Source organism: Propithecus coquereli, unplaced genomic scaffold (assembly GCF_000956105.1).
Source record: "Propithecus coquereli isolate 6110/MARCELLA unplaced genomic scaffold, Pcoq_1.0 Scaffold218, whole genome shotgun sequence".
In the NCBI taxonomy this organism is placed as follows: Eukaryota; Metazoa; Chordata; class Mammalia; order Primates; family Indriidae; genus Propithecus; species Propithecus coquereli.
The window spans coordinates 2338271-2360320 of record NW_012146967.1 but is presented as its reverse complement, the minus strand read 5'-3'; the positions used below and the strand labels follow the sequence as shown (position 1 = coordinate 2360320).

Here is a 22050-nt window from a genome sequence, read left to right as displayed (position 1 = left end):
ATCTTCCTGTCTAGATTCACAGACAACACGCGGCACCATCCTCAGGGAATGGGGAAGAGGCAGGAGAGGGCTCGCTGTTCGGTTTTGTTTAAATTTTGCACTAGATTCTATACATTGTTGACAGCTGCATAGCACAGGTGTGAGCGTGCAAGTACGTGACAGATGCCTTGGTCAGGGAACGAAACTCTCCAAGTGACCTTCCTGAGGCCAATCTTGTCTGGGTTTCCTTTTATCACAAGCACAGGAACATTTTTTTTCCACTAGACGACTCACTTCCTGGGCCTTCTTGTACCCAAGAAAATATCCCATACCTTAAAAGTAAAAATTATCAGCTCCAAAACATTATTCTTTAAAACTACAACCCTATAATTAACCATATAACTGAGTGACTGACACTCTTAAATGTGAAGTCAGTATCAGTAGTCACAACGATTTCATTACATTTGGGGAAAAAAGATTTTTCTTTCATGATAATGGCAGAGAAATCAGAGCCCCCCCCCATAAGATAAGCATGATATACACACAGCAAAATAATTTCAAAAGCAAAACCATCACAAATGTTTTCCAGCCATAAATGTAAATTTCATGGTTTGGGTTTAAGTGTGACACGGGACAGTGCTTTCACAGATAAGGAGGCTAGAGTCTATGAAGATGTTAGAATTGCCTACATGACAGTCTGCAAATATCAGCTATCAAAACCCAACCCAAACTCAAAAGCTATGGAAAATGTCTAATTTCGACAATTCTGCTGAGCTGATATAGGTGCAAGCACATGCAACACACACACACACACACACACACACACGCATGCACACATACACATGTACACACGTATAGGCTGCCTGTTTCCCAGGAACTCCTGCAATAACAAATACTTGCCATCACTTCACCCAAATGAAAACACGCTGAAGCCTTCCTTTATGTACAATGTACAATTAATAACCTCCTACTTCTCCTTTCATAGAAAACTCATTTTAAGGAAAACATGATGAGTGATTAAGATCCATAACAGAGGCCCTGTGAACAGAATACATAAGGATTTTTGACTGTGACAGTCCTTTCAATGGAAAACTTTTGGCACAGTGAAAGCAAAAAAGATAGGAAACCTGTCTAGAGGCATGTGTCTCACGGGGCAGGCCTCATCTTTTCAAGTACCCGGGGCCGCACGGGACGATCTCTTTTGTGTGGGAGCAGAATGGGTTTCCAGCTAAGCCACGGCACACGGGGCTTTGTGAGCCTCTGCACTTGTGTTTTCCTTCACAAAGAGCTTGATCAGGCTGGGCCACAGGCTCCTGCAGAAAGGCTCACTATGGGGACACCCAGGATGGCAGCCCATTCTTTCTGGGCCAGTGGGAAGTTGGCTAAGGGGATGTCTGTGTTCTGCGGAGCCCAGCTGAAGCACTGATGACCCAGAGGTGACTTCCTCCCCACAGCCCTCCTCTCCTTTCTGAGCAGACGTTCCATGAACTTCCTGACCTTCAAGTAGCAGCATCTGAGGCCCAAATCAAAACGTTCTAGAAAGTCAGGTGCGGTGCCATGCGTCTGTAGCCCCAGCTACTTGGGAGGCTAAGGCAGGAGGATCACCTGAACCCAGAAGTTCAAGGCTGTAGACTGTAGTGCACTATTATCTTGCCTGTGAATAGCCACTGCACTCTAGCCTGGGCAACGTAGTGAGATCCTGTCTCTAATTAATTAATTAACTAATTAGTTAAATGTTCTGGGTAGCCATGAAGAGCCCCTTTCCCTCTAATAGCTGCAGATAGAAGGGTGGGGCCAGGGTCAGGCTCAAGGTTCCATCAATTAGAGGTTACAGGGCAGGGACAAAATGGCTCCATATGTCCAAGAGTTGTGGAATCTAAAGGCTGAGGTGACATCCATATTCTAATTAGCCTTCAGAAGGGGCTCCCTGTGTACTCCCCCAACCTTGGAATATTCAATCCAGGTCCTCAAAACATTTGAACACAAACAGGGTGCACAGACAGGTATTGGGAAGCACAGAAAGAGCACTGGACTAGGAGTCAGGCATCTGTCCAGGCTGCCCCTTACTCAGAAACCCTGAGCAAGACACTTCACCTGTCCCACGCTCAGCTTCTTGTGTGAATTAGGATACTAGTACCTACCCCACTTTGTACACCGTGCAAGTCTAAAGAATTAATAATAATGAAGTGTTGTGGGGTTCAAAGTTACAGTCAGTGTAGCATGATAACTATTAAACATCTCTTCCCATCTTCCAGTGCCCCCTGTTTCCGTTCCACTCAACTGGCAGGTGAGTTCGGTCCCTGGGGAAGGGGGAAGAAGAGGCAGACCTGAGTCAGTCAGTAGGAACATTAGCTTAAACCAGCTCAGATAAAATATGTGAATCAATAAGTGTCACAGTGCTCTGGGGGAAAAAAAATGATTCTGGTTTTTCCAATCACAAAACTGAACTAGAGATTGGCAACGGTACATGCTTTTCCTGTTACACCAGGGCCTGGCACTCAGTAAGCAATGAACTGATTTCCCAAATGAAGGATTAGAAGGAGAGATGGAGACAGAACAGCAGGACCACAAGCAACAACTCATACGGGAGAGGATTAGGCAAGCGTCTGCTTTATTGGTCAATTCCACATCACCAATCTGATCAAATCAATTGATTGTTCTCCTGATGGCTGATTTCTCCCCCCCATGTAATTGACCAGCTGCGTTAGCACTGTCCAGACACAGTCTTAGTATCATCAGAGCCTTAAAGGAAGTTATTTTTTTGAGACAAGGTCTTGCTCTGTTGTCCAGTGGCACGATCACAGCATACCGCAACCTTGAACTTCTGGGCTCAAGTCATCCTCCCACCTCAGCCTCATGAGTAGCTGGGACTACAGGTGCACGCCACCACGCCTGGTTAATTTTTTTATTTTTTGTAGAGATGAGGTCTCACTATATTGCTCAGGCTGGTTTCAAACTCCTGGCCTCAAGCGATCCTCCTGCCTCAGCCTCCCAAAGTGCTTGGATTACGGGCATGAGCCACTGTGTCTGGCCTGCGCCCTTAAGGAATTTTCAATGCATCATGTTGCACCCTTGCCATATGCGGCCACCATGGTTAACAGGACAATCTGGTGACCCTGAGCTGGGTGGCTGGGTGGGAACCCCAGCTCCTGCACTCCTACTACACGCACTTGAGTGAGTCCCTTAGCCCCTCTGAGTCAGTTCCTTGGCGGTGCAGTGGAACTAATAACACCGACCTCCTTGGTGGTGTTGGGGGGACTAAGTAAGATGATACTGGGAAAGTGCTCAGCAGGGTCTGGCACGTGGCTGACTTCCGCGAATGGAAACCCGTGTTAATCATGACCAAGGAAAGAGAACGAAGCCTTGTTTCCTATTTCCTGGGGTGGCAGGGCATCGTGGAGACACGAACCTGGGAATTCAGAGGGCTGAGATCCAGGCCCAGCCAGAGAGTGAGGACTTCCCGCCCCTCAAACTCAGGATTTGCATCACCCACCAGACCCGCTCACCTGCCAGCAGCTCTGCAACCCCACAGAGGCCTATCAATTCCCCTGGTTCTCAGTGTCTAGTTTGCAAAATCCACCTTAGAGCCAGACTGAAGGCAGCAGGGCTACACCAAGAGAACTGTGAAGCCTTCTTCCAGCTCTCAGATCCAAGAGTCTACGCAGACACGGCTTTCGACTTTGAATTAGAGCAAGGTGCCGTCTCATGTGCAGAAACTGGGTACAAAGGAATAACGAGCGATCATTTCTTTTCTGTTCTTCAAAGAGAAAAAGGCTTTGAAAAGGAGAGTTTTTGGGGGCCAAGAATTCAGAAATACAGAGGAAGACTCCCAGCCAGTTAGCCAGTGGTTAGCGATGGCTCTTGGTTTGCCTGTTAGTGAAGCCCCATTAATTCACAGCTCATTTCGCAGGCCAGAAATACTCACTCAGTACACACTGTGTGCCAGCAGGGTTCTAAGTGCTGGGGTGACGGCAGCGAATAAAATAGACAGATACCCCTGGCTCACACGGAGCTTACATTCTATGTCCTCATTCACTCATTACACAAATATGTTTAAGCACCTACTGTGTGCCAGATGCTGTACTAGAGACACAGAGATGACCTATAAAGATGAACAGATCTGTATAATCTGATGAGCGCCATGACAGGGGTTGTAGATGACTGGGGAAGGATAATCCCAACAATTATGGCCAACACGTATCAAGCACCCACCACCACACACTAAGTGCTAATGAACATCATGTCATTTAGCGTTATCCCCAAACACGCCTATGAGGTGGGCACTCTTCCAAGGGAAGAACCGAGTCTCAGAGAGAATCTGCCCAAAGTGGTACGGCCAGTAGGATGACACTGGGATTTCCACCCAGGCTGTCTGACCTCAGACCCTTGATCATAACTATTAATACGACAGGATGCTCCCTCCCCTTAAAACCAACCAGATTAGACATTTTGGTGAGTAAATAACTTTCCCTGCAGAAGTCACAATATCCCAAAGTCACCATTTGCCTACATCGGGGTTTGGGGATTCAGGACTGATCCTTTCTGTTTATGTAAAATTGCCTTAGCCACAAAGTTTCTTAGGAAAAAAACCGAACCAACAAACCTCCTTTAGGTACAGAAGTTTTTAAACCTCAGACCTTTGCGAGCCAGAGGTGAACGTGCCGACTCTGACAAATGAGAGCAGGCACTTTGGCACGGAGGGTCGGGAGTGTCTGGCTGGACAGGCTATTTTTGGTTCAGAGATGGCTTTGATGAGTTCCACCTCTGCTCCCTCCAATCAGAAATGCCACCTGGGAGGTGAGGATGCAGCCATAAAGGAGGCACAAAAAGAGCTTCGCATCAGGAAAAAAGCAGATTGCAAATAATTGTGGGCAGGAGGAGGGGAGAGTCATCTTCAACTCCGAAGCATCCAGTAGTTGAACCCTGAATTCCACCAGTTCAGTTTATTTCCAGTCGTGGTTCTCCTCACTCCCTGTCTTCTCTCTTCTATCCCTTCGGGCCCTGGAGCCCTGCCAGGACTCCAAGCAGAGCACTCATCTTCCTCTCCCCTCCCCAGCCCCTCCTCATTCACTGATTCTCTGAGCCCCAGCGGGACACACCTTTCCAGCTTGTCTCATTGGCTGAAGCAAAGCACCGATCTGCTGTGGGATCCTGGCTCCCTGGGTAGCCTGAGCCTCCCTGGATGCCAGAGCAGGAAGTGCTGGCTCTGCATCCAGGCCAGTGCTTTGCAAACTCTCCGCGTCTTGTGCAAAAGCCCGACATATTAATACATAAACAGATACAAGGGGAGCCACTCTGGTAAAGTGTGTGTGTAGGGTGGGGGTGGGAAGCCTCCCAGCACACTCTTGCAGGGCTCCCAAGGCATTTTATGGGGCCCTAATTGAAATCACTCATTGGGCCTAATCTCCCCAGTTTATAGATGACATAACATACTAAGGGCATTGTCCCTCCATCCCCTTGAGAAAATGTCCCCGACATTCTCTGGCTCATTATGGTTAGTTGGTTCCCATTAAGCACATGGATGCTACTTCTTTGATGGGCCTGAAACAGTCCGCAAGGGTTGCAGGCAGAAATACTCTCTCGGCTTTGAGGTGCCAGGACGGTGACTACCTCGAATGCCACCTGACACAGTTGGCCACCTCCTCTTCTTGGATACACTGTCATCTGTTGGTTTTTAAGACACTCCTAGTTCTCCTCCTCAGCCTCCTCTGCTGGTTGCCTCTCTCTGTCTGGCTCAAGGCAGGGCTCCATCCTTGGTCCTCCTGTCTCCTCTCCGCTCACTCCCTTGGTGACCTCGGCCCATCTCATGACTTTAAAAACCATCCACATGCTCTCGACTCCCAAATTTATTATCTCCAAACCATCCCATCTCCTGAACACGAGCCAAGGATTATCCAACTGCCTAGTTACCATCTCCGCTGAACATGGAAAAGGCACCTCAAACTCAGCGTGTCTCAACCTGGACTCCAGCTTCCTCGCCATCTCTAACTTGTTCTTTCTGCAGGCTACAGCAACTCCTTCCTTCCTGCTGCGCAGACCAAAAACTCTTGAGTCATCGTTCCTCCTCTTGTTCCCTCACCCCCCACACCCAGTGCATCAACACAATCTTGTTGTCTCCACCTTTTAGTTACGGCCGGAAGCCAACCTCTTCCTAGCGCACCTCCCCTGCCCCCACCCTGGCTCAGCCGCCATCCTCTGCCGCCTGATTATCACGAGAGCCTCCCTACCCTGGTCTCCTGGCCTTCACCCTTGATCCTCTGGAGTCGATTTTCAAACAGCAGCCAAAGTGACCCTTTTACTCATCACTCAGACCTGTCAATCCCTGCTCAAACCCCACAGTGGCTTCCCAGTTCACTAAGAATAAAAGCCAGAGTCTACAGTGGCCTAAGAGGACCTACCCTGACCTGGCTTCTGATTCACCTCTCACCTTCTTGGTTCATTCATGCTTCTCTCCCACAATGGCTTCTTGGCTATTCCTGCCTCAGGGCCTTTGCACTGGCTGTTCCCTCTGCCTGGAACACTCTTTCCCGGATACCGACATGACCCATTCCCTTACCTCCTTCTGCACCAATGTCACCTTCAAAGTGAGGCCACCCTGACCACACTCTAATCACAACTTACTACCCCCAGCCCTCCCAATCCCCCTTACTCTGATTCATTTTTTTCCGTGGCAAGTGGCACCTTGTAACACGCTATGTCCTTTATTTACATAGCATCGTTATTATTTAGGGTCTCCCCCAACTAGAATGCAAGTTCTGTGAAGACAACAATTTTGTCTATGGAACTAATGGATGCTAAGTATCTGGAACCACACTCGTACATAGTAGCCTCTCAATAAATACTTGTTGAATATTTTACAGTTTGTAGAGCACTTTTACATCTGATGACTCCCTTGAGCCTCAAAACAATCCTGGAAAGCAGTTATATTTATTATCTCCATTCTTCAGATGAGGAAACGAGTCCAGAGAGTTTAAGTCGCTTGCCTGAAATCACACAGCTTATTCTAGAGTGGGCCTCTTGCCCTCTTCTGGCCTTAAACCCTCAAGCACTGTCTCATCTCACCACTCTGGTACAATCTCTCCAAAGTCCAGGCCCCAACCAGCTCTCTCCTGCCTCCCCAAACTCTCACCTGGCTTGCCAGTGAGTGTATTTGCGGGTGCAATGCCCAGGCTGCTTATCTTGTCCCACAGAGCATATGAACTCACACCTTATCTCTACAGACCATTCGACATGGACATGTCAGGCCAGCTTCTGACCCCAAAACCCTCCTCCAGAGCACACGAGAGAGTGAGATGCTGCCCCCACCCCGGCCTTCTGTTTACACACATCACAACAACTGGACATTCTGTAATGAGGGAGGGTGAGAAGGCAGCAGGGAGGTGGGAGAGACCCTCTGCAGAACAAGAAGCGGCTCTCCTTAACAACCATGGGCTGAAATGGGAGGTTGCTAAGTGCAACTTAATAACTGCTCCTGGTCTCGTGCTGAAATAAATCTCTTCCTGGCCTAAGCAGCTGGCACAGCCATAGCGGCTAGTTTATTTCTTAGTTTATTTCTGTTGCATCCACCATACTATGAATTGTGTACCTGCTCCTGATTGCTCCTTTTGCACAGGCTACCAGGAAGCTCACAGGTGGCCAATCTGTAGCCCAACCCCAGTAGGGCGAGCAGGGCCTTGCCACAGAGGTCACAGCATGGGGAGACTCAACCTTTTCCATTCCTGCCCTTACGTGTGCTCAGGCTTTGAGTCAGGATGGCCTAGGTTCAGCCCCCAGCTCTGCTGCTACTGTCTGTGCAGTCTTGGGCTAGCTGCCTCACTTCTCAGCTCCTGATAGGAATAATGTTACTTCCCTAAGTGCCCGAGTAAGTACTTTTCGGTCACCACCCTCATCAGAGAGTTCTCTCTCACATCCCATATTCCCTCTTCATGGTTTGGTGCTTAGGGACAGGGGCCAAGAACCAGGGGCTGAATCCCAGCTCTGCATCTTACTAACTGTGGGACTCTGAGCAAGTCCCTCCACCTCTCTAGCCCTGGGTTTCCTCATCTGTAAAACAGAGATACTGACACCTCGCTCATAGAGCGGCTGATGCTCTCCATTGCTTAGAACAGCGCCAGGAGGAGCGTTTACCACTGCTGTGTGCTGGGCTGTACGGTTTTCCAAACACAGCCTCATCTGACACTTGCAACTCCATCGACAGCAGAAGCTGGCACGATCCTTATTTCCGATTCCCATAGGAGGGAACTGAGGTTCAGAGAGGTCGGACGCGTGAGGTCACACAGCATAGCACGGGCCCACCCTCCCAGGCCTGGGCCCAGCAAGGCCTTCCCACTCTCTTGGGGGCTCAGGCACCTTCCTGCTCCCCCCACAGGCTCCCAGCTGCCCCTTGAGGTTCCACATCATGGGGCTATGAGAGGCCGTGAAGTGACACTGGACAAGGTAGTACCCACTCTGGGCCTCAGTTTCCCCATCTGCAAAATGTCAGAGCTAAGCCAGATGCTTCCTTGGGATGAGACATGGTATGCTAAGAGGAAGGTAGAATTTGAAGTCCCTTGGGTTTGAATTCTCTGTTTTCTTAATTTCTCTGCTATTTATTGTCTTAGCAATTCTGGGCAAGAGACTGTCGGTCTGTTTCCTTAACCCACAGCTCTCACGCTGGGACAAGAGACAGCTTAGAGCAGCAGGCAAGAAACAGCCGCAGGACCAGGTGGGGAGAAGTGAGGTGGGGAGGGGACAAGAGCCCATCGACCCAGCCGCCCAACAGGCCTCTCCCCTGAACCACGTTCGTCCCAGTGAGCTGGGCAAGAGGCACCAAGAGACTCCACATCTGGCCCCCAAAACACCTGCTGCAGAATGGCGGGAGCAGGAGGAGGGCAGGGCAGGCTTCCAAAGAGAAAGGAAGAGATGCAGAATCAGAGATGTTGCCGTGGCGGCGAGACTCCCTGCTCTCCCCTCCCTGCTGCCCTGACGGTGCGGGCTCCACTCCCACTCCCCCACTCCCCCACTCCCCTCCTCACGAGTCACGCCCTTGCCACCCCCACCTCTGCAGGCTTCCCCCGTGCCTGTGTCACCACCGGGACCAGGTGGGGGAGGTCGACAGAGAGACTCCCTGGCCCTGAGTGTCTGGTGTCCCAGTGCTGTCCTCACAGCCACCGCTGGAAGCACGAGGGAGGGCCAGCTCCCCTGCCCCCGGGCACTATCCCAGGCCTCACCCCACAGTCTGAGGAGGCTTTGTCCCCCGCGGACACTCATGGCCCCATGAACCTTTCCTGAGTAACATCTGTCACAGATGCTATTTGACATCTGTGTATTATCTGTGAATAAACTAAACCCATCCAGGGCCTACGAGCTCTGTGAGGGCAGGAAGCCAGGGTGGCTCTGCTCACAAAGGTGACCCCAGCCCCCAAACCTCAAAGTCAGCAAAGAAAAGGCTGGAAGCGGGTGAGGGGAGCGGCCAAGGGAGGGAAAGGCAGTGCCTGCACCCCAATACTTGAAATGCTCAGAGGCATCGAGAGAAAGACTAGTGATTTATGTCTGTGTGCTTCTCCTGCACATCACGACTCCCTGGGTGGTACCCTGAGCTGGGATTAGGAACAAACAATGACACAAACCACCCAAAGAAAACCAGTTAATCCATGCAACCTCAACCTCTGAGGCAGGCGCTGTTTTTTTAAGATTTCACTTGCCCCTCCTCAGAGCTGCCTCTCTCTGATTTGCTTTCAGATGTTAATGCACCGGGGAACGGCTAATTTGATTCTGCATTTAGCACACCTGATCTTCACAGTAATTGCTTTCATTGGCTCAGCCACACTCTAGCGGGGACCTCCACAAGCTTGCAGACTAGCATTTATTTTATTGTGAGATGTACAATAAGACCGGAGATATCACAGCCAGATCATAAATTACTCTCCAAGCCGCTGTTGACAACACAGGTCCTTGTCCCACTGTGCTTCCCAGCAGTGATCTGGTTTAGAGGACACAGCACTTCACAGTGGATGAGAGATGGGGCTAAGAATCCAGAAACCGGGGACACTGGTTCCAGCACTGCTGTGTGACACTGGACAAGGTACTATCCCACTCTGGGCCTCAGTTTCCCCATCTGCAAAATGTCAGAGCTAAACCAGACGCTTCCTTGGGATGAGGTATGATATGGTAAGAGGAAGGTAGAATTTGAAGTCTCTTGGGTTTGAATTCTCTGTTTTCTTAATTTCTCTGCTATTTATTGTCTTAGCAACTCTGGGCAAGAGACTTAACGTCTGGCAGCCTCAAATTCTTCTTGGGTGAGATGGGGGTGATAACAATACCTAACCAGCCTTCCCACATTTACCCTTCCTTTCTAGGCTGCTCTCTGAACTGCAGCCAACATGAGCATCTTGGAACACAAATCTGATCATAGCGTCTCCCTCCCTAAAGGCTTTCAATGGCTCTCCAGTGCCCTCCAGAAAAGACATACTTTTTAATCTGGCATTTTAACCTCGTCTAACCTCCACCAGGCTCCCCTTGCAATCCTCTCCCATTCCAGCCACACTGGCTGTTCTGCTCTCTCACCATGTTCCCTTCTGCCACAGGCCCTTTGCACATGCACTTTGCATTCACAGAGTGCACTTCCCACCTTTCCACCAAATTAGCCATGCTTTAGCCTCCTTCAAGCCTTACACAAGCTTCACTTTCTCACTCCCTTAGTGAAGCCTCTCCTTACTCCCAACCACAACTGGAGGCCTAGTAAAGACTCTCACGGCCCTGTGCGTCTCCCCTTTGTAGCACCTGTCACAGCTGTAAATTTACATCTGCCTGATTATTTGATGAATAAATTAAATCTGTCACAGGCCTTCAAGTTCCACAAAGGGAGGAATCAGGTTGTTCAACACCTAACACATTGTCTGCAGAAACACTCATAATGAAGATAATAAAATCCAACAATGGCCAACATTTACTAAGCAATGTCTGTAAGTCAGATTTTTCCTAACAACCCTAAGAATTAGGTTTCATTATTATTCTCATTTAACAGAGGTCTGAGTCACAGAGAGGTTAGACAATTTGCCCAATGTCACACAGCCCAATATCACACTAATAAGTGGTCAAAGCCCAGAAGTCTGGTTACTGACAGATCACTGAAACTCTTTCACTCACTCAGTAAACGAAGCAGGGTCCAGGGAGCAGATCTTTAAGCAAGGAGGCTGGCTCTGCTTAAACGCTTAATAATAATAATGATAACTCTTCACAGACATTGAGTATCTATGATTGATGATGTGTCCAATATTATTCTATGGACTTTTACATGAATTAACTCATCTTCTCCTCCCAACAACCCTATGAGGGAGTTAGCACCATTATCCTCATTATTAAACGGTTAAGAAAAATTGAGGCCGGGACAGATCAACTGACATGCCCAAGGTCACCGGCTCACAGGAGGTGGAGCCAGAATCTGAATGGTGATGCACCTAACTCCAGAATGTGAGAAAACGCCAGCGCTGTGATGCTCAAGGAGGACCCGGCTCCGTCTCCACCCGAGGAGAACGGGAATGAATCCTCCACCCCACCACGGGTTCCTGCGTTCGGATCCACCGGTGAGTAGGCCTGTGCTCCCCTGGCACTGGGCCTACCCAGCTAGGCAGAGCTGTCCCCTGGAGACTATAAAGCCAGCCACTGCCCTGGGGCCTCGGCTGAGGAGACGCTCGGGGAGCTGACGGACGGCTGAGCAGTGACTCATGGGGCTGCCGGGGAGGAGGAAGCTGGTGGGGGCTAAAAAAAGCCCTGCGACCACATATTATACACGAGGACAGTCATCAACCATAACCACCAGCACCAAGGCAAGCCCCGCCCGCCACCCCTCACGCCCCTCCGGCTGCACTGGAGTCCTGCGATCCTCTCAGAGGCTCATGTGGTCCAGATTGCACCACTGGGCTGTAGCTGTTCAGAGCGCAGGCTCTGGAGCCCAAATCCCCACTCTACCACTTTGTAGCTCTGGCACCTTGAACCAGTCGCTGAACTTTTCTGAGCCTCAGTCTCCTCCCCAGTAAAATGGGGCTAAGAACTTCACAAGAACAGCACGGAGAACAGCGTAATGTATGTGGAAGGCCTAGCATAGTACCTGGCTCCGCAACTGGCGGTTCCCTCTGCGGATAAAACGCAGTTGATGGCAGCGGGGCAAAGACAGGCACATAATACAATTTTCCTGGAGCACTGACTCTTTCGGATTCATATTTTACCCATGCCTGAGAGCTTCACACCTATTCACTGTTAATCTATTCCACTTTCAGTACAGGATGATGCTATCGAGAATAATAAAGATAAGAGTTATTAAGTGCATGCCATGAATGAGATACCGACATAAATATTTTGCATTCATTATATCATCTTAATCCTCGCAAGCTTTCTGTGAGGCAGACCAGAGCCAGACCGCATAATTTAAATCTGGTCCAGCCACTTACAAGCCATGTCACCTTAGGCAAATTCATTAAACTTTTTGTTCGTCAACTTCCTGATCTGTAAAATGGGGATAAGAATAGCCCCTGCTTTGTAAAATTGTTGAGATGGCTAGCTCTCTATCCAAAATGTATGCCTCTCTGATAGTACAGAACTGTGGGTGTGGGTGGCTGCCCTCCCAGGGACTGTAATTCCCAGCTCCCTTGCATCAAGTTGAGGTCATGTGACTGAGTTCTGGTCATTAAAATGTGGAAGGAACCGATATACCCACATCCAGGACTACTCCATAAAAGTCTCCCACATGATCCTCCATACTCTCTGTCATCTTCAGCCAAAGAAGTTTCTGGGAGTCATGTGTTCTAGATGGCAGAGCATCTATCAATTTCTGTGGACAAAGCACCTCCTTCCCCTGCTATCAACTGGACTCCACATGAACAAGAAAACAACTTTTATTGTGTTCAGCCACGAAGATGTTAGGATGTGTCGTGATGTATCAGCTAGCATTACCCTAATATAGAAATTAGTTCCAGAAGTGGGGTGCTTAAAACACGTAACATTGGCTTAGAAGTCAGGTAGGTTATATTAGAGGCTGGAAAACTGAAGACTCATGACATACAGTGGTAAAATGTTTGGTTAAACTGTCATCTATAATAACTTAGCAGTCAGAACTCATGCCTGCTAAGCCTGTGAGGACTAGAGAAAGAGATTAGAAAAAATGACCGTAATAGAGTTTGCTAATTGTTCCTGGGTGAGTTTAGCAAGGTATTAGGGAAAGACAGGAACTTAGGCATAAATTAGCCGATCTGCAAGTAAAATTAAAAAGGAATAATGGAGAGGTTAAAAAAAAAAAGACAACTATTTATAGATCCCAAACATGAAGTAAATATCAGGATTTAAGCTCCCAACTAAGCCCGATGGCCTTAAGGTGGCTGCCATTAAATTGAGAAAGAAAGGTATGCGGATAAGGAAGTAAAGAAATAATCCAGGCTTGAGAGTGAGGAAATAACTTTGGGTGTGGCTATCTGCACAACAGACATCATAGATGAAAATCCTACTAAGTTGTTGAGGGAATTATATTGGAGAAATCTATAAACCTTGATTTTAAAAGTCTTTTACCATTACAGCATTAAAACAATCTTTGGACCCCTAAAAGTTCAAGGGCAAGAACTACGTTACAAGAGATTTACAGCCCCCATGGAGGCCATACTTTCCAAGACCTACCTCAGGTGTGGCCACGGAAATAATAATAATGGACAAAGAAAACCCTCCCACTGGCAGAGCTGAAAGTATGGAGAACAATGAACCAGTAAATTCTTCCCAGAGAGAAGAATCAGGGCCTAATCCAGGAATGTCACGCATTGTGACAACCACACAACACCTGCTTGGTGAGATTTCGTAACTACTAAGGACCAGTGACCGCTGTGTGTCTTCCGCTGTTACCTCTTCCATATGGGAGTTTTACTGTGGTTATTCTGCCCTGCTCCACTACAGGAGTGGCAGATGATTTGTCCTTTTGAGCTCACAGGTCCCTGGACCATGAGGATCCACACGCAGCTCCATGGATAAAACTGAGCTTCGCCCAGAGATCCTGAATTTTACGAAGGAAGCAGTGATTGGATAGAACATGGATTCCTCTCTTAGGGAAAAGTGTTTTGTGTGTAAGAAGAAGGCTGCACCAGATATTTGGTGGTCGGAGAGCCAGTGATGTATCTGGCCAGCAATATATGGGCACAAGCGACACAGGTCCCTTCCAGCCTATACCGCCTTTCGTAAGATCCTCCCCACTCAGTTTCTTCCTGTATCTATTGGCTGGATGAATGTCCAAGGAGGGGACTGAAGGCCACATGTTGAAGATAACAAAGGCAAAATCACCATTAATCAGTCTTCGTACCTAAATGACCCTCCCACCTCCTCCCACCCTACTCCTCTCCCAGTCAGAGTTTAAGTGAGTAAGAAACAACCTTTGACTGTGTTAAGCTCTTGGGAATTGTCTTTTATAATAGCTGATTTAACTCTAACAATTATAATACATAAAGCTCTTAAAACAGTGCCTGACACATAACAAGCTATACAAGTGTAGCTATTACTATCACAATACCTATTTTACAGATAGAGAAACTGCAGCTTACCAGTGTGTCTTACTCCAGAGTCAATTACTATTACCTTTACCTACATGATAATCAGACCAATTTCATAGATGAGTTTGGTGCCTGGCTCAAAGCCACAAATAATAACACACTTAGAGTCCTTCCTCCTATTCAAAGGCCATCACCACCCTGTCCTTGACCCCAGGTCTCCAGGTTGGTCCCTCATTGTTTTATTTTATTGTTATTTTTATTTTACATTTCAGAAAACATCCAACTTGCAAATACTCCAGCACTGAACTGGTAAGTCTGCACAGAAAACCAAATAACCCTCTACTGACCCAAATTCTAAGTTTTAATTTATAATGAGCCAATTAATTAAAAACGTGCTCTGTGAGCACAGACACTGCTGTGGCTGTCTCTTGACATAGCTTTTGCTATTCCTCTTAAGAAGCTGGGTTTCTTCTGTGACATTTTTGGTCCAGCACAGCAATGCTGCACCACAGAACAGCAAGATCAGCTCAGGGACAGGAAAACTGCTGAGCAAGCATCTAGTGCAGAAGCAGGGTCTATCTGGCAACAGAAAGCAGAAGACCTAAAAGCCAACCTAACCCCTAAGCCAGTGCTGGCAAGGCAAGGGCTCATGTTAATTAATGTTTATAAAGTGTCTGGGGATCCCTGACATGAAAGAGACTATTCAAAACCCCCAAAGTATTATCATCACCAGCCTGAATAATGTTTTTTAAGGAAGGCATCATTATCAAGTGCCTACTATGTAGCAGGTGTCTTCACATACTCTATCTGATTTAATCCTTGTAATCACCCTGTGTGGTAGGTTTGGGCTTTCTTTGTGTCTTCTTCTTTTTTGTAATGCTCACTGTACAGATGAGAAAATCAAGTTCAGCAAAATTAAGTCACTTTCTAAAAAGTGATAGAGCCAGAATTTGAGGCGAGATCTTTCTAAGTGTAAGCGCTTTCTCTCTTCCCCTTTCAACACACCCCACTGCCTCTCCCAGTCTTCCTTTCAAACTCTTTCTACATTTAAAACAAAATTTCATGCAGGTAGGCCTCAAGCTTTTTTCTTATGTCTTGATTTTGCTGAAATATATTTTGCAATACAGTGAAATGCACAAATCACAGGATAAGTTTTGACAAATGCATATACCTCTGAACCCATACTCCTATCAACATAAGGGACCACCCCAGAAAGTTTCCTGATGCCCTGGCACTAAAAACACCTTTTAAATTAACAAATACAGCAAATAAAATAAGCTACTTTTCTTTGACCAAAACAGTTTTTTTATGGCCTTGGCAGTGGGGCTGTGCCCATGGGGGTCAATCCCTGGGGGCGGCGGGGGGGGGGGCCCACTGATTTGTTTGGTGTTGGGAATACTAAAATGGGGGATCCAGTTAAAATTCTGTGTCCTGTTGGCTCCATCCACACTGAGCATATGGGGATGAATTGATTTGGATGTGACAGAGACGAGAGATGCCATTGTGCCTGGATTTTCATAATTGTCATCATCAATTTATCCCCTGTCGTGTGTCAGCCAACTGATTATGATAGCCTTAGACAGATAATCTCATTTAATCCTCATGATTATTACCTCCATTTTACAGCTGAGGAAACTAGGGCTCAGAGAGGTTAGGTGACATAACTAAGAACACACAGCTGGAAAATGACTGCCTTGAAATTCAAATCCAAGAGGTCCAACTTCGGAGGCCATTCCTTTACTAACTGCCTTTACGGATGCTGATGGGTAAATTTTAAATGGCTGAGATCGAATATGCTGGTTCTATTCATTCAACCAAGAGTACGGAGCATCTACAAAGTGCCAGGCACTGTGCTGGGTGACATGGAAGGAGACGCAAAGATAAATGAGAGTGGGGGAGGGGTTGCGTCAAGGAAGCCCTCACAGGGACGCCAGGAAGATCATTCTTGAGCCCAGTCTTCAAGGATGAGTAGGAAGTGGCCAGCTCTGGAGGAGTTTAAGATACAGTGACTAAGACATACAAAGGCACAGTGAAGCACTTCTGCCCACTCCTTATTTAGCTTTAGCAAAATCAATCAAGTCAAATTTTAAAACCCCACAGAAACATCAATGGGGTCTCTTAGCTGTCACCCAGCTCTTCCAAACAGCTGAAAATCAACATAAGAAAAAACCCAGCTCTGAAGGGTTTGCACATCACCACAAAGTTCATGCCCACAACAAGCCCATGCGTGTGATTTCTCAGAGCCACTTAGCCTTCCTTCCCTTAGAACCAATAATCTTTCGTTTTCTGAGTCCAGTCCCATGTGACTAGTTTCATGATTCCTCTGCCTGGGCAGTTTAGCAGCAGCAAATGAGAAAGGTGGACAAATGCAAAGATGGCAGTAAGAAGGGGCAACTGAAGGCTTGGTGCCGTCGTGCACCTGCAGTCCCAGCTACACGGCGGAGGTGGGGAGGATCACTGCAGCCCAGCAGTTTGAGGCCAGGCTGGGGCAATATAGTGAGACCCTGTCTCTAAAGAACAACAACAACAACGGGGTAGAAAAACTTGAAAAGATGATTCAAGAAACTCAAAAAGCAATAGCTTCTTTCAGGACATCACTGTGTAATACAGCACAATAGCTTGCAAAACTCAACAGGCATCTAATAAGCTCCAACTGTGTACTAGGGCCTCTCTTAGGCTTGGCAGAGGATGTAAAAACATGTAAAATCCAGTTCTGCCCAGTTCAGTTTGGGAGGAACAAAAGGCATATAAATTGGGACAGGAAGAAAGTCAGCTGTGAAGGGTTCCTGTTCAACTGTGTAGGTAAGGAAGGGCAGGCAGAATGGCCTGAAGGCAGGGAACTCATCTGTCACTATAGAGTCACACAGACAGTGGTTAAGAGTACGGACCCTGGCTGTCTGCATTCAAATAAACAAGACATTTAAGTCCCCTGTGCCTCAGTTTCTTCCTCTGTATAATGGGATAATAGTAGTACCTTTTCAAGAGAATGTTGAAGATAAAACAGTCTATATACAGAGTACTGCTGGATACATGTTAGTTGTTATTACTTCTTACCCAGCACTTGCTCAGTCCCTAGCATTTAGAAACTGCTCGATAAGTATTGATGAACAAATAAATTCACAAATGAATAAATTAGTGATACTACTGAGTAAAGGGGAAAAAATCTATTATGTAAGTTATCCTCTCCGTAATAAGGCCTGCAGATCAGAAAGACTGCATGCAAAATAGTTTAAGAAATAGGTTTGATGTTTAATGTATGTTTCAGATACCAAAGGAATTAATCACTCATTCTTCAACTCTTCTGCATAAATGACCTGCCATTTTAAAAAAGGCCAAAGAAAAGAGAGAAAGAGATCCCAATGAAACTGCATACACAGGGAAGGCTGAAGGGGCCCGAAACCCAGGAGTTACTCCATGGTGTGGGAAAGGCCGTGATGGCAGCACACCCCAACCGCCACACACTCACCCTGCCCAAAACCAACTCTGTGGTCTTCTCCTTCCTTAAATTATACTTCCTCCAAAACGGATAAACACAAGAACTGTCTTTAAAAGATGTTAAGGATCGTAAAAGTAAAACCGATTTGAAAAGAGCACCTGGGGGTGGAGTATATATCTACTGCTTATTTCACAGATGAGGAGGACTGAGGCCAAGAGAAGTGATGTGAGTTGCCCCAAGTCACAACTTCAAGAGAATGGCAAAGACAGAGGTGGAGCAGGGTGCCTGGATTTCCAAACTAGGGCTTGTTCCTCTCAAAGGGAAGTAGTGAGTGAGAAAACGGTGGAGGTTCCAGCCCCAGAAGGTGGGTAAGGGATTGAAGGGGCAGCAAGGAGTAAGGGATGATTGTAACGGGAGACACCGGCAGTCCGCAGTGGGAAGGCAATTAAGCCCTTCTGTGCTGCTTGGTGGGGGAGAGTTCCAAACAAAGAACAATCCAGCCCAAAGCGCCTGGGTTTTCCAAGTGAATCCCCCCATTCTTAACAAGCACATACAAAGCCCCGTGCCTTCTCCCCAGGTGTTTCCCTCTTGGTCAAGATTGCACGTGTGTGTGTGCGCGCGTGTGCGCATGGCTTCAAAGATATCCTCTCTTTGGGGGTTGTGCCCTGGGCTGGCAGCAGAGGGGGAAGGGCTCTGGCAAAGAGATCCCGAAGAGTCCCCGAGATCAACGCGGACCCTCCCCCCCTACACACACACACGCACACACACACACACACACACACACGCTTTGCTCCCTCCTTCCCCTCCCCCACCGATGATCAAATCCAGGTGAAGGGACTTAGAGCTGCAGGGTCGGTTCCCGAAGGGCTTCCGCTGGAGCCAGGCGCCCCGCGGGCACTGTCGCAGGCACGCTTACACACGCACAGACTCACACATGCACACTCGCATGCACACACTCGGCACCGCCCGCTGTATCTCTCCTATGGCCCGGGGGAAACAGACAGGCAGCAACATGAATGAAATCTGCCCAGAAAGACTGCATTTCAGCTGCAACCACGCAACCTCCGGCCAAACCGCCGAATATGTAACAAAGTTTTATTTCGCTTTTAGAGTCTCCAGTTACGCTTCTACCATTTCCTGTGGAAAATTGAAGCTTTGAAGTGTCTAGCTCCGGCTTTCGCAGACAGGCAGCACAGCCAGCGCGGGCTCTCGAAAACAAGCACCCCCGGCCCCACCCCCTCCGCCGCCAGAACCGCGGGTTCAAACCCACCCAGCTCAGGCCTCCAAAATAGGGGGGAGTGGAAAGGGGATGACAACTTGCTCTAGACGACGCCCTAAACTGACAACCCCCTGCAGAACCCCACCCCATCTCCATCGTGCCCGGGTCCCTAGTGGCCTTCCTTCAGCCAAGTGGTGACAGCTGGAGCTCCCTGCCAGAGGGAACGGAGAGCGGCAAGACTTGGGAGGTCGGAACTGGGGGCTATGGCCATTGCACTGCCCACACCAGCTGTGTGCTCTGGGCCTCCAAAACTGCCCAGGAAAAACTTGGGACCCGCAAGTCTTCCCGCTCCACCGTCTCACCACACACACCTCTCCCCGACCGTTTCCAGGCCCCTGAGCGAGCTCTCAACCATTGTGTCTTTACGGCCGCCGGGCCCCTCCTTCCCCGGGGCACCGAGCGTCCCTGGAGGGCGTGGGGGAAGTAGGCGCCCTGGGCAGCGGAGAGAGGAACCCGCCTCCTCCCAAATCTTGGGGAGCCAAATTCGTGTGCCCAGGAATATGGCATTTTCAAGGTCAAAACAAGCAGTTCTCTGATAGAAGATACATAGTAAGCGTAAATGATCTCAAACCTGCTCAAAAAAATGATGCTGGGTTTCGCCCGGCCCCCGCGGGAGGCAGCCGCAGCCCCGCCCTGCACCGGGGGCGGAACCGCGCACGCCGGGACCAGGGACCTCAACAAGTAAGCGGATCCCGAGCGCAGGATGGAACAGGCGGGTTTCTGGCCGCCTCCAGCCCGGCCGCCTCCTTCGAGGCTTGGGACAGTAGCGGGTGGCTGGGAAGACGCGGGAGGGGGACGCGAGACAAACTTGCGCCAAGAGTTGGCCGGGTCGGGTGGGGAGGAGTGGCACCCGCGTGGCCACTTACCGCTGGCGTTCTTCCCGCAGATGAGGTGCTGGTAGGGCTGCAGGAGCCCCCAGATCTCGGAGTCGTTGTTGACGGTGTGCTCCAGGGTCTCCACGGTGAACTTGGGCGCCTCGTGGAGCGCGTGGTGGTGGTGATGGTGGTGGTTGGCGGCTGCTGCCGGCGGGACTGCGGCGGCCGCGGCGGCCGGCGGGGCGCAACAGCTGCTGCCCCCACTGGCGCTGCTGGCTGCGCTGCAGGCGCCGCCGCTCGCCGCTCCTCCCCCGGGCGCCTCTCGCTCCTTATCCGCCGCGGGGGCCGCACCGGGGCCCGAGGCCGGGCCTGGGCCGGATCCGGAGCCTGAGCCAGGGCCGCTGCAGCTCCGGGGCAGCCCGGAGGCCACGACACGCGCGTAGATGTCCCGGAAGAGGCTCTCCATGCAGGCTGTCAGGTAGATGGCGGCGTGCTCGTGGATGCGCAGCGCCACGCGGCTGTCCACCATCCAGCGGTACACGCGGCCCACAGAGAAGGTGAGGCCGCAGCGCGCCGACTTGCCGCGGCCCAGGCGGTCGCCGCCGGCGCTGCTCATGTTGTAGAGGGACAGTGCGGCCAGCGCGGCCGCTGTGCAGTGCGCCGCCAGGCCCCAGGACAGCACGATCTCCATGGCGCTCTGAATCTCGTACTTGGTGCACTTGGCGAAGCGCAGGCTCAGGCGCTGCGCCTCTTTGGCGATGCGCACCAGCGCCCGGCTCACCAGCGTCGACAGCTTGGCCAACGCGTCCTTAGGCAGGCCGCCGGGGACCGCCGGGCCTGCCCGGGGATCCCGCGAGCGCAGCAGCAGCGCCTCCAGCTCCTGGAGAGTCCAGGGGACCTCGTCGAGGTCCGGCAGCAGCCGCGAGCAGTGCTGGCCGGCGCAGTCCAGCCCCTCGGAGTCTTCCACCAGGGCAGTGTTGACGGTGTCAAAGCTGTTGTGCCGGCTGTGCATGGAGTCAGCTAGAGGCGGCCAGCAGCTCCCGCCATACGGGGACGCCGGGTGCGAGTCGGAACAGCACAGAGACAAGTTGGAGGAGCGCACCGAGTCCGCCGCGCCACCATAACCCGAGTCTAGCGTCAGATCCTCCAGCGTTCGCACCACGGGCTTCTTACCTCTCCTGGCCATCGCTGCGCCACTTCATGCTGCGGCCGCCCGGGAGCCAAGGGAAAGGAGCGGCGAGGGGCAGCGGGCGCCGCGGGCGCGGGGAGAGCCGAGTCCGCCCCGCCTCGGCTCACTTTTCCGCCAGCTGCTACTACCAAGTATTTAACTACTTTCGGCTGCCTCCGCGAGCCGCCGCTGCTGGAACACACAGGGCAGAGCCCGGAGTCATCTTCCGGAGTCCGTGCGGAGCCGGGGCGCACTGAGGGGCGAGCCAGGCCGGGAGGGGAGCTCCCACTGGGACGTGCCCCTTTCTTCCAAAATAAAAAGTGTCTGCACCGCTCCTCGCTGGGCCTGGCTGGCAGACGCCGCCGGGCGCTGGCCACAGTGTTCGTAGAACGGAGACCGCCCCAGATGTCGTCGCCGCCGCAGCTCCGCGAGCAGCTGGCTCCGGGCTCCCAGCTCCCGGCCCTGGCTCGCGGCGCCCGCCCGCCCGCCCGCACTGAGGCGCAGCAGCTGCCGCGGCGACTGCAAACCCGGCCGAGCCCCTCAAACCTCGGGCGGCCGGCGGGGCGGGCGCATGCAAAGCAGGGCCGGCGGAGAGCCAATGGGATCGGAGGATGTTAATCACTTCGCCTTTATTTAAAATCCCTCCTCTCCCTGCGGCCCCGCCCCTCACACACGCGCCGGGCGGTGAGCTGGGGCTGCAGGAAGTGGGGAGCGGCGGCTGGGAGTTGGGGGACCCGTGGGAGCGTACGGACGCGGATGCCGCCCCCCTGCTGCTGTCCCTGCCCTCGGGCTCCGGGCTTTGGTACCGGAACCGGAGGGTGTAGGTTGGGCAGGTGACCTGCCCACCGAAGTGTGCTCCCCCCAGCGGTTCA

At 50.5% G+C, this 22050-nt stretch overlaps 1 protein-coding gene across 1 annotated transcript in view; it reads right to left on the bottom strand.

The window, feature by feature from the left end:
• BTBD11 (BTB (POZ) domain containing 11) overlaps window positions 1-21700 on the bottom strand; it is a 289580-nt gene extending 267880 nt beyond the window's left edge. Inside the window, exon 1 of the mRNA XM_012644708.1 lies at window positions 20062-21700. Coding sequence (XP_012500162.1) covers window positions 20062-21196 — 1135 coding nt within the window. The 5' untranslated portion in view covers window positions 21197-21700. The remainder of the gene's footprint in view (window positions 1-20061) is intronic.
• Between the last annotated feature and the right edge of the window lie 350 nt (window positions 21701-22050).